The sequence below is a fragment of the Manacus candei genome, unplaced genomic scaffold (genome assembly GCF_025592945.1).
Source record: "Manacus candei isolate 608988 ecotype Guabito, Panama unplaced genomic scaffold, ASM2559294v1 h1tg000014l, whole genome shotgun sequence".
NCBI classification, from domain to species: Eukaryota; Metazoa; Chordata; class Aves; order Passeriformes; family Pipridae; genus Manacus; species Manacus candei.
In genome coordinates, this window is record NW_026138062.1 from 60,928,077 (window position 1) to 60,941,243 (window position 13,167).

The 13,167-nt window shown below is 40.5% G+C and overlaps 2 protein-coding genes across 7 annotated transcripts in view; one reads left to right on the forward strand and one right to left on the reverse strand.

The window, feature by feature from the left end:
- CMSS1 (cms1 ribosomal small subunit homolog) overlaps positions 1-13,167 on the reverse strand; it is a 223,668-nt gene that overhangs the window by 77,859 nt on the left and 132,642 nt on the right. The window contains exon 2 of one of the 6 annotated variants that reach the window (XM_051781056.1): positions 10,189-10,228. The exons of the other annotated variants lie outside the window; for them this stretch is intronic. Coding sequence (XP_051637016.1) covers positions 10,189-10,225 — 37 coding nt within the window. The 5' untranslated portion in view covers positions 10,226-10,228. The remainder of the gene's footprint in view (positions 1-10,188; positions 10,229-13,167) is intronic. 6 annotated transcript variants of the gene reach the window in all.
- Positions 1-13,167, forward strand: part of FILIP1L (filamin A interacting protein 1 like) — a 144,287-nt gene that overhangs the window by 715 nt on the left and 130,405 nt on the right. The window lies entirely within an intron of this gene.

A 13,167-nucleotide genomic window follows, 5' to 3' on the forward strand; every position in this document is an offset into this window, starting at 1 on the left:
GTTTTCTTGGATGATGAACTCGGGGGTTCCCAGAGTTTTGTTCATGGAGGGCAACTTAATGGGTGGGACATCAGGGTAAGGGCTGTATAACAAAAAAATCAATCAGCATGACAGCACAGAACAGCCACGATTTAAAATCTGTCTGAGGGTCACATACTCAGCAGCTTTCCAGGCCAGTCTCTGGGAACCCTTGACTCAGATGCTGAATTCTTGTGAGGAATATAATTGATTCTTATGGGGGGTTTTCCTCCTCAAAGACATATTTCTCACAGTTTTCTTTTTTGTGATGACTACTGGGCTCTGCATTACATGAGCAGAAGAATGACCAGGCAAGAGCAGACATGCTAACCTTTCAATTTATAATGTAGCTGTAAATGCCTGTAAGCTCAAAAAAGCAGCAGTCTTTATTGAGAATGCCTCCAGCCCTAGAAGCAGCTCACATTATATCTGGGAGGTGGTGGAAGGGGCTCTTACTGCTTAAATCTTCGGCAGACTTTTAAAGTTTATTTTCACAGTCTAAAGGCTTGGGAAGGTAATGATAACTTCCAGTATTCTCTAGAATACTGCTGTCATTGTGGTCTTGTTATTTGCATGACATGGTTTCTCTGTGCCACAAACACACACAAAGAGGAAATATTTCTGCCTTGCATTATCTCTGCAAGTGAGAGATTGCCTACATAGGGAAAGTAACAGCTGCAGAGATATACTGCCATAAAGGATATCAGCCTCCATTGACATCTCTTCAAGGGGAACTGACAAATGTGAACTGCACCTAAGATTTGAGCACGCAACTGTGCCAGTCAGATGACAATTCAATCACGGAAAAAGTAAGACAAAGAAGATTTTTGGTTTACAGATGTTCTGCACTTAAACTTTATGCACATATTTTCAATGGCCTCTCATTCCCATTTGCACACAGATTGACAAAATCTGTGAGCAACTTGTTCTCCAGTTTGCAGGGTTGGCAGTAAGTCTCACACAGCTGATATGCCTGTGTCTATAATAACAAGGCTGCAGCTTTCTGTACCTCAGGCAAATTAATGGAAAACATCTACTTTACTCCTTTGGTACGAGTAGGTGTAATGAAGAATTCCCTTTTGCCAACAGAAACTATCTGAGGAACAAACTATGAGTCTTTCTCAGCAAACTTTCGGAGTTTTAATTCAGACGTGAGGGGGAAGGCCACCAGTGAAATGAAGAAGCAAACAGATAAAAATCTCTGTAATGTCCTCTCTGCTCAGAGCTCAGAAAAGCTCTGCTATGCAGGGAGACCTGGCGTCAGCCCCATGCTCCCCCAAGACGAAAGGAACTCCATCAGGGTGTGAGCTGCAGTCCCCAGCAAAGAATTTCTTTTGTCTCTGTTAGTCTGGCAGACCTGAGAATGAACTCCTCAACTTCTGGGCAGGAAAGCATGTGTTGGGTCATGCACTCCTGTCATGCTGGATCACAGGGTACTGCCAGTGGTTGGAGAACTGTGTGACAAGAAGAAAAAAAGTGTTCTGGCATGGTTGGAGCACCGTTGTTAAAAGGTCTCCTGTCAGTAAGCAGGAGTGACTGACTGGCAGAGATCTGGCTTAACTGGAGCAAACTCCATTGTGCTCCTCATCCCACAGGAGAGGTGTGGCTGGTTGAGAAATCAAGGCTAATGCTGCCCCTGCCTCCATACTGAAGAGAAAAAACCCAGCTGCCTCTGCGGCCGAGCAGGCACAGTCCAGGTTAAGCTGTGGGAGACCCTGAGGTCAAAGCCTCATGTGATGGTCTCGTGTTCACCGTGTGCACTCTGCCAGGTCTGGTCAGGGAGTCAGACAGCTCTCAGAAAGGTGCCTACTACACGTGAAACAGAAAGGTCCAAGAAATATCACTTGCTTTAAGCTGAAGATCAGACAGTGAGGACGTTTGGCAAAGTCACACAGCTGCGACAAAGGGTATGTCATGCAGCAGGTTTTCTATGATGCACCCAGCCAAGGAGGCTGCATCTGACCTGTGGTCTGTTTAAGAAATACAGCTTCACTGTCTTCTGTGTTTTATCTCATTGTGATCATGGGTCAGGAGAGGCAGTCAGCCTATTGTTCTTGCCACATGATAAGTAACTAGCTACATGTAAACAAAGCAATTAAGCTCCATAAGGAACTGTTTGCCATGCAAAGCTGAACTAAACATTGCATTTTGTTTCGGGAATCCAAATATGGTAAATTACTGACAGTTAACTATGACCATGGGATTACTGGCTGCACAGAAAGGGTAAGCAGAGCAGGCAGCACAAGCTGGAAAATCACCTTTTATCCTCTTCACCCTGACACTAACCATCTTGAGACCCTTCTGGTCTCACTGCTAGCTGCATTTTGCTGAGTATCACCTTAGCATAACTAATTCATGATTATGGGGGAATAGACAGATAAAACTCTTATGCTGGCACAGCTGGTTCTTCAGCTGCAAAACTACCAGGCTCCATCAGTATCTCTCCAGGAGAATAGCTCAGTCGTTAACCTCTTAACATATCTGGCAGTCAGACAATTCATTAGGGAATAACACAGCACACAAATACACACCTGTCATGGTGTACTCCTATACTCTTATTAGCTGTACTCCTGTTGCATCTAAAAGCCCTAATCAATATCAGACTGTCAACTTGCTGAACAGAATATGCACAGAGGAAGAAAGAATCCCCTCTCACATGTCCACAAGACCAGAAGACTGTATACTTCGAACCCAACACAAACATCCAACTCAAAAAAAAAAAAACCAAACCAAAACAAAACAACTCTCCCATTGCTAATTTGTGTACATGTTCAGCTTTGCAGACTGAATAGTCCTATTTTACATATTAATGGAATGTAGTAATATTTAATAGATAAGGCAGAAAAAGAACCACCAAAATAAAACCAGAAAGGAAACATTACGAAATCTATTGGGGGGCTAATAAAGGCAAAAGTAAAAATGCATTCTGTTATAGCGCCCACTGGAACATTCACTTTTATATTTTAAATGTGCACACTTTACTCCTTTTCAAAGATTTAGCAGCTATCCCCCATTACAGACCTGCACTACAGCTCTGCGTCTGTCACTGCAGAACAGAAGGAACTGAGCTGAAGCAGGCACAAGACTGAGGGAGAAAAACCAGGGTTAGGCTGAAGAGTACACAGTGAAGTGGGTGCTGAGCCCTGAGTCAGATAGATCCAAGCACAGCAAGGGTAAGGACAGAGCCTGGAAGGTGATGGCAGCTTTAATGATAAGTTCATAAAGTTCACATTGGAAACCCTGGAGTTAAAACCACAGTCATGGTGGATTTTCTCATTCCCACTAGTCACGCTCTCTCAACCAACTCAGCTATGTGGTATCTATGCTTACACTGCCTTAGAAACATCCCAGCCTCCTGATGAAGCTACTAGATAAATTGTAAGTTTTGAAATACAGCTAGACAAAGGTTAAAGAAAACAAACTGTGGTCTGTTATTTACTGTAGTGCTGCAGCACACATCTGCATCTCTGATGAAGGGTGAAAAACACCATTTTGTGCAACAGACTGGCAAGGACAGCCACTGGGAGGCTGAAATGGCCTGTTATGGTGGTGTCTTCCAAATGACATAAAGCTGTAGGAGAGTGGGACATAGACTGTGCTGATGCTCTTTCCAACACAGTAACAGAAGCAGCACAACTTAAACACACAAAACCAAAGAAGCCAAAACACTCTAATTTGGTTCATTTTACAAATTCTGGGTGCCAAAATGGGAGCAGAGACCTGGACAAAATGAACAGAAATAGCCTTAAATTTCTTTCTGAGTTTCACCCACCATCATAAATATTACTCTCCATCAGATTATTACAACAAACCTTTTATATTCCTTGCAAATACTTACAGGCACACCTTCAAAGCTGCCCATGGACAATGGAGGATCACTGAGTATCCTATATAGGAGGCAACAGAGCCTGGACCACACAGAAAAACAGTCAACTGGGTTTTGAATCAAAAATCCACATCAAGTGCTGCTTTTCTGTCCCTCAGGCTTTTACTTTTTGCCCACTAAAGGGAATCCTTCATTCATCAGAGACAAAAAGGTCTAGAGTACCTTCTTGGGAACATCTTAGGGTGGGATAAGGTGGGAAGGGAGGCAGGCCTGGACTACAGCCTGTTTGGAGTCACATAGGGACTCAGAGAGTTTGGGACTCATCCTATAGGAAGATCAAGTTAACCCAGAAGAGTCAGAAAGCTGTGAAGGGCTGGAATCCAAAGCCAGGGGTGAGGGGGGCTAGACCTGGGACAGACGGTAGGACACTAGTTTGCTCCCAGTCTCAGTGAAACCGATATCTATGGAAAGGTCCCGTTCCTCTTGCAGCCAACACAGGAACAACAGGTGTGGTCTGCAGCTTTCTTGTCACAGGGTGATCACAGTATATGAATTCTGACTGTGAAGCACTTGAGACTGGGAAGAAAAAGGAAAACTGCTTCTAGACCATGCAGTGACTAGAGATGCCAAAGCTCAAGCTTTCATCAAACAGGCACAGCTACTGTCATTGGATAGTTGTCCCATTGTCCATTGGATAGTTCAGCATCCATCCTTTCCAACACAACATTTCAGAGGAAGCTATTGTAGAAGTGCAGGTCTATGACATTCAGGATGCACTCTCCAAAATGTGCAAGTGTAGTACAAGCTTAGATTTACCCTTATTCCTTACTTAAACATGGTATTTCTCTGCCTTCTCTAACCTCTGCGCCATCTTTCAGTATTTTAATCTTGGCTCCATTAACCATATGCTCTGCTCTTTTCTGCTCTGCCTTCACTCTCTCTGGCTTTCCTCTTCTTCACTAAAACAGCCTTCCTTCTTGAATTCTGTTTCCTCACCAACACAACAAAAACCATAACACTAATCTGATTTCATATGTGTAGTACAGTTGATTTTACTTTTGCATTCCCCATATTTTCCTCTCCAATGACGTTGTCCACATATCCTTTGGGACATGGCCTGTTTAAATTTGAACTGTGAACAGAATCTCATCTGGCCCCTCAGTATGCCCTGAACAAAGGCACTTAACAATACTAGTTGGTTAACTTGCTTCTTACAATACACTGTATTCCACCTTTGGATTTGAAGTTTTAGGTCAACACATTAATGCTGTGTCATCCACCAGTACAGCACCTGATGCAATTTTCTTCAAGGTCACTTTCCCAACAACTTTGAAGGTGGTTGAGAAATTCTACCTCAAACCCTAGGCAAGAGGCAAAGCTGCTGTATCAGGGAAAATTCTTCTGAGGTACAGAGCAAACAGCCTCTAAATTTCATCCTTAAGAAACAAGGCAGAGTTCCTACCCAGTCCTTGCTTCTGAATCTAAGAGGGCTTGGTAAGCACTTGCATACCATGGTGTTGAGCATGGCAGTAAAACCTAGAAGGATCATTTAAACAAGCCAGGACCTGGGCATCCTGTTTCTCATGGCACCATCCTCATAATATACGACTGCTGCCAAAAATGACAGTATAAATTTCCCAATGAACTCAAGACATGGTTGACAAATATCCAAAAAAAGAATAAAAAATATTTATATCTTAAAACACGCCGATTGGGTAAACAAGATTGTAGCTTGGTCTCTGCTATGTCCTGCTCACCAGTGTGCAGGCTGAAGCAGACATAAATGTTTACAGCAGTCACTGCTGTGCATGCACACATGCCCCATGGGCTGCCCTTCCCCCCCACCCTTGCCTGGCAGGAGCAGATCAAGCCCTGAATAGAAGGATGGTGCCCTGTTTCAGGTAAGCTCCTGAACTGACCACTTACACTAGACTGAAGGTCTTAGACATCAGGACAGCAGGTCTAATTTCCAATGCCATCTTTCTATTTCCAGCTCTACTATATATTGATATATCACACTACCGTAAAGAAGTAAGACCTTTTTTAAAGCTTTTAACATCCCGAGTTCTTCTGAAATTTGCCATCCTAGTCAAAGAACCTCAGATGCACTTATTCTGCAAATTCCTTCTTATAAACCCACCATTAATAGGAGACAACCTGCAATCTATTGAACTGTTATTAAGAGAACCAACAATAACAATCAATTAAGTGCTTCTGTCTACCCAGTTGTTCTAGTTAATTCTTGTGGCTTTACCATCACCGTGTCTTCTCTCCTTTCCTTACTGCCTGAGAGACACCAACAGAGTGTTTACCTATCCAACCATGTAAACACAGCAATGGCAGAGGATATGCTTGAAAATTGTCTGAACTATTAACGAGGATAAAAGTGGATCCTTTTTCCCCTGAGTAGTCAAAGCCATTATTTGTAACAGGGATATGTAAAAAACATTAAAGTAGATGCATGAACTTTTAGCTGATGATATGCCGTAGTCCATTACATCTGAGGAAGTGTTGTTACAGGGAATGCTAGTGAGAGCATTTTGATATGGGCCACAGGACTGGCTAACACCAGTTTCACTGCTCAGTGTAGCATATTTTTCCTATTATGTAATGCTCATTGTAGGTATTATAATGATACATAACTGAAAGCCATCAGTAAAGGCTTTCACAAGGGACTATGCAAAGAAAACTGATACAATGATAAAGAGACAGCACTTGATTATTTTTCCTTACACTCTTTTGTACCTTTTGGTGGCTGTTAAATTGGTATGTTCTGATCAGATCTCCCAACCTCACCTGCCACCTTTATGATACCATTTGTCAGACCAAATTTAGAAAACAGCTGCTAGGAAAAGGGGTGCTGTCTCATCACTTGTGGAAGGTCACTAAATAAGGAGGTGGTGGGGAGGAGGGAGGTCTCTGTTAGGTCACTTCACATCATTACAGGCTGTACAAGTACCATCTTTTGCAGGACAATTTTTTTCAGCACATGCAGATTCCAAAATGGTTAGAAAACAGAGTAACTAGCTGGGGCAATCATGGGGAAACCTCTCAAAATATGAAACCATATTAGGTGGCCTTTTATTGACTATGCCTAATTTAAAGTTTATATGTCATGAGGGCAGACTTGCAGAAATTCTCATGAATGCAGTGTAATCAAGCTTATATTAAAACTAGGCAGACATTTTCACCACCAAAGCCAAGATTTCATTAGGAACGTTTCTCTGGTTTCTCTGTTGAACTTTCTACATTTATAGGACTCTGTCAAAATTACCTCTTAAAGATTTGAGACTGAATTAACTGAGACCTTCCAGGGTGCTATTTACTACCACGAAAAAGTATACTAATTTGACTATTTAGGGTAGTTTAGGGTATTCAGACTTTATTCTTATAAGAAACTTCAACTGTGCTGACAACGAGAAGCAGATGAAAAGTACTGCTTCCATTCCCAACCTCATATATTATAATTGTATTAAATGATCATTTAATCGTTAAAAGGAGAAATGTGCAATGCAAATGAAAGTTCAGAAAATAAACAGTTTAATGTCTCAAAATCCCTTCTGTCACTGATAGACTGCAGAGGTCTAAGAGTCCACATCAAGTGGAATTTAATAAACAGGTTTGATTTATTATTAAAAATTCATGTGAAATTAAATGACTGAGCACTACTTCAAAGCAACTAGCTATCCAGTTACTCCTCCAGTTTATTCATAATCCCACTTCCTCACCAAATACTCTAAATTCAATACAATATAATTACAAAATGCTGAATTGCATGTAGAAGCCTGCCTATCAGTTCTTTAAAATACCACAGTGAAGAGATGCTTATTTTAACCTCACTATGTAAAATATAATTTTGGAACCCCCCTATAATTCCAGCATGATATCACCACAGTTGGTCTAAAAATGCAGTATTTTAAAATTTAATACCTAATATTTTGGGGAAAAATATTTGCATCTTGTAAAGGGAGAAAGAAAGGCAGCTCAAGTCTGTTTGTCCTTAAAAAAAAGTTTGTTACATAATGGGAAAAAAAATCCACCAGCTACTTAAACCAAACAAAACATTCAATTACAAGTCCCAGTCCATTTTGGCACCTGGTCAGTGCAGACGCATGCACAGTGTGCAAGGTGTAGGACAAAAACATAAGAAGTTGCACGTTGTCTCATACAGTGGAAAAGGGATAAGACCTAGAAACAAAATGATTTGCTGATAACAAGCCCACATAGTCATTGGTTCCAGAGATTCCTCTCCTTCATTTGCCTCTTCAGTGCCTTCTGGGCCATTAGAAAGGCAAGTTCCATCAAGTAGAGATCTCAGTAAGGCCATTCCAAACATCAAAGGCAGCAACAAAGATGACACACAAACAAATATGAGAAGGACATAAAAGAAGACAAGTCTGGAGCAGCTGTCAGAATAAAGGAAGCAAGACTGAGGCTGGGCAGACAATAAGAGATCAGAAAAAGAAATGCTGGCAGATTAGCATCAAGCTGGGCAGTGAAAGCAAAAAAAAGGAAAATTGGTTATTGCTCTCCCCTGGAACAGAAAAGCAGTCAAGCTAAGAGGAAGAAGTTGGTGAAAGAACATAACTGTCACTATAATATTAGCCTTGCCAAACTTTAAATTCCTTTAAAACAGGCAAATTCAGTGTCTTAAATGAACGGGAAGCACACGCTATTTCTCTGGCAGCCAATACTGAGAAAGTATGCAGGACAAAATGACAGAATTCTGTCCTTGTATGAATGCAATCAGAGGAGTTGGAAAGGAGGAAAAATTTGAAGATGTTGCAAGCGTAAGGGAGGAGAATGCTAAGCTCCCATTGCATGTAGGCAACCAGCACAGGTCGAAAGACAAGTCCAGACACACTGCAACAGCTCTGTGAGGGTCAGGTATGAGAGCAGCCCAGCAGTGACTACATGAACAGAGAGCATTAGCTTAGAACCTGTCAACCTTGTCAGTAACCCATCCGGTAACAGTGACTCTCACAGTAGCAAAAACATGCTGTAAGAGTACAGGGAACTTAATGCTGTGGGGAATAACGAGATTCTCCATTCCTATCTGAGTCTTTTTGAAAGAAGAAACAGCTTCCAGTTGGGTAGAATCTGAAAACTACATCTCTTGGATTCAGTTCTTGAAGTTCGACAACAGCAGTCCTGGTTGCAAAAGATTCTGGAGTTGCTGAAAAGAAGTAATACAGCAACTCTGAGCTACAAAGTCATTCACTGATTTTCTCACCTGTCAGAAGAAAATTAGAACTCAGGCCTGCAACCTAAAATCCGTGTTATAGTTACTGTAACCTCTATTTTTTCTAGAGTAAAAATTATATCCATCCAGACAATAAAATAGGACTGTGATTTGAAGTCAAATTAGTACCATAATGAATTCTGGATCAATATATTGAGTCCCAAAGTAATTTGTTCTTTCTCTTGACTCAGTCTTCCAAGTAACTACATGATGCCTAACACAGTGGGTTTGGGGGCATGGAAAGTCACACACTGGAGTTTGTCTCAAAACAACCAGCTTCAGCTCAAGTGCAAGACCAAATCTTTCCATAACAGTAACTACTTCAACAAATTCAGGATAGATGTTAACTTCCACAAGGGCATGAAATAGCCATATTTATATGAAGCCCTTGATTAATGTCTTACTATGTCCAAGTACTTTATTAAAGTCAGGAATTGAGTATGTGGCACTTATCTGGGTAAATGATGCCTGTGTATAAAATGCAGCTTGCATCCCATCTGCACTACAGACTAAAACAACATGGTCAGCCAATTCAGATTTTTGCTGTGCTTGTAGTTTAGGTAGATCCAATCTGCCTCAAGACTCAGAAGAGATCAAATCCAGTTGAAGATTTTAAGAGAAAAGAGTATTAGATGTAGACAGGAGAGCTAAAGATGATACAGATATAATTTGTGCAATTTGTACCATGGAAGCCCCGAGAGAATTATCAGTCAGGCTGCCTGTGGCTTTTGTGAATGGGTAACATTCTAATTAACACCGTGCCCATGCCCCAAGCAATTACATAGACATTCTCAGAGTTATTGGAAGACTAAACTGATGGAATCATGACTCCAAATGGGCAGTGTCACAGAGCTGGTAGAAGGCTGAACCATGACCTCAATTTCACCCCCAGCTGGACAGTGTAATACAACTTCTGTCCAACCTATGCATCTTAAAAAAAAAGGAAAAATCTATACTAGAAGTGCGAGCAATACTTCAGTAGATGTTCAGACCACGGTCTGAGATACATGTGTTCTGTGAGGGAGAAAGGGAGGGAATGAAATTATCAGCCTAAGGGTACGCTCCAGTATTTCTTCAGTGACTTTTGTACATGAAGTCTTACATCTTTCCATTGTCTCAGGACTCCAGGCAGTTTCCATCGTCTAAAAAGGAAAAAAAACCCAGTAGTCCACAAAGAGAATTATTTGGGCCTGTAGCTATTTGTGTTTTAATATAAAATATTGAACTGAAGTGAATTAAAAAAACAGCTAATCTATGCTGTGAATACTGTGGTGCATAGGCAAATATAAAGTATATCAGTGAGTCTTATTTCCTGATGTAAAAGCTTGGTCTGCATAGAAATTCAGTCTGCAAACCTGAATATTTTACAGAGCTACTCAATTACATATGTCAGACATTCTCCACTTTTCTGTTATGGGGGCTGAAAATGTGCCAGTCAATTTTTGTGCTGTTCTACCTTGTGACAACTACACATTTGAGTCATGTTAAAAATGTGGCAAAAGAAGTCAGGAGCAGTCCTTCTAGTTTAAGTCTATAATGATTTAGAACCCTACACAAGCATTCATAGTAGTTTTTAAAGGGATGAAAATGTCCCAATAGCATGCCCCTGAGCTGCTGTGATACAACTAAAGCATAAAATCATTAAAATTTGGTGTCAAGAAGTAGACTTTTTGTAATTTTAATTGTTTCTTAATTAGAGAACAGACTATAGGGCATGTGTGGTTTACAATATTACATAATACAAATAGCATTCATTTTAACAATTGTCTAAATGCAGATTTAAACAATTAGCCAAAATATTGCCTCAAATATTACCATGTCTATCTAATAAAAAAAAAATTCTTTTAAAAGCACTCAAATGCAGTTATAGTAGGAAACCCATAAAATCCTATTTAAGTGATGTAACAAGTCTTATCTACTCCAGCTGGATGGAACATCGATCCTAGAATTTCTTTATTCTGTGGGTTTATATAAAAAAGAGATGAGACCATATCTGCATCTAAATTCAACAAAATATTTTTTTTTAAGAAACACAAGGCTTGAATTCATAGAAGCGCAGAAGATTATGTGGACAGGTCAACTGTATTACTCCAAATTCAGCTTTCGAGAACCATATCCATCAAATACACTGCTCTCTTTCTGCCTCCCCATTTTTTGCCAAATACTGATATGTGAGGGCAAGACAGGGAGGGATAAGAAAGATCCTAAAGAAGGGAGCTTCCAACCACATGCTATTCTGTTTTCTACTACTGCATAGTAGACTTCAATTTTTTTACACTTTATGTATCACATACTATTTGAGACATATATATATCATACACATCATTAGTATGCATTATATCATCACATAAATTTCCCTTTCTTGCCTCAAAATCTCTCAGTCAATGCACATTTCCTCACGCTTTCTGTGCTTCCATGAGTTGTGTATTGTAAACTAGAAATTTTGTTTCTCTTGTGCTCAAGGACTCTTGTATTTTTCCTCTGTCTTCCTGCACCTTACCAATTTTTCCTGCACAGTAAAAAAATTCAATAGACTTTTCTCCTCTTTTTCTACCCACACAGTAAAGAGGTACCTTCACCTATTATATGCCAGACCAAATGACACAAAATTAAAGGACTAGCCATTCTGCTTCTGGCATAATTGACAGTCCAACTGTTGTGACCTTTGCTTGTTCTCTAGAAGAAAGCTGTAGAGGCCTCAGTTCATTTTTCAAGGGTTTTTTAATCAATTTTTTGTTTTAAAGTGAGAGAGAGAAAAACCTATAGTTCACCAGCAGGGTCAGGGAAGTGAGTTTGCTCCTAAGGGATGAGAAGAACAACAGGACAAGCAACAGCTACCAGTGACAACCCATCACCAAGCAATGAAAGTACAAATAAGAATAAAGTCTGGCAAAGTTTCAAGTTTGGAGAAGTAAGAAAAGCAAAGCAGGAAACAAAAATTTGGGACAGAAGACCAGAAATGAAGGGAGACAGAGTCGAGTGACAATATGAAGCTGCACAGCACATGGGAGATCACCAGCTCTGGGATTAAATCCCACAAAAGCTTCCAGAACACATTCAGGTTGGAAGCATCTGCTTATTTGATTAAAAAGATCAGGAAATATAGGAATCAAATGCCTGCCAACAAAAATGCCAGGCTTCTCCAGCAAGAACGACACTGCAACCTTAAAGAAAACCCACCTTGGGTTCAAGTGCTTGATTTTGTTCTAAATATCTGAAGGACACAAAACAAGACAGGAGGACAGGGCTGTTGGAAAGCAAGGCAGAGCAGTGAGAGTTTTATTCTTGTTTTAGATGTGCAGTACACAGGATTGATTGAAAATAGCTAGGCAATGATACTTGTTACGTTCTGGAGATTAGGATCAGGCAAAGGCTTTATGCTGGCTGCCAGCATTTGAACAGTTTTGAGACATATCAGAAGATTATGTGATTCCAAAAGACCTTTTTTTTAAAAAAAAAAAAAAAAGCAAGCAACTAGTGGGTGCTTTTAATAGATGTTGAGTACAGTCAGGCTTTGTTTGAGAAAGCATTGCTTATCTCAAAATAAGCAGGATCCAGACAAAATGCTTCATCGGTTCACTGCCTTCTAACAAGATCTTTACTTAGGAGCTCTACTCATTGTTTTGAACAAATGCAACTTGAAAACAAAGCCAGAAGAACCTAGTTGGTAGCAAAAGGTATTTGCTAAATAGTCAGGGCATGGGTGATGCTAGATGGACAGTCAGTCCAGGACAAAAGCAGTGTCTCAAAAGCTTGTACATGGATTCCAAGCTGTGAATATCATCTACTCTCAATGTGGCTGCAGCCTCCAGCAAAAGTGATGAGGGAATTACTGTTTGCTCTCCCTCACCTGAGCACGAGTCTAATCTTGTACAAAAGAACAGTCACAAGCACTACAGGAGGTGGACTCATGTTTTGGCCAACAGGAAATGAGATTAACAAGAGATGACAATTGGGGTGATTTAAAAAAACCTGCACAACTTCTCCATTCCCCCCATGAGCGGTGACAACTGGCTGGCTATTGGATTCCAACCTGAGTTGGACAAAAGCATCTGGAATACTGATAAGAGACACAACACTA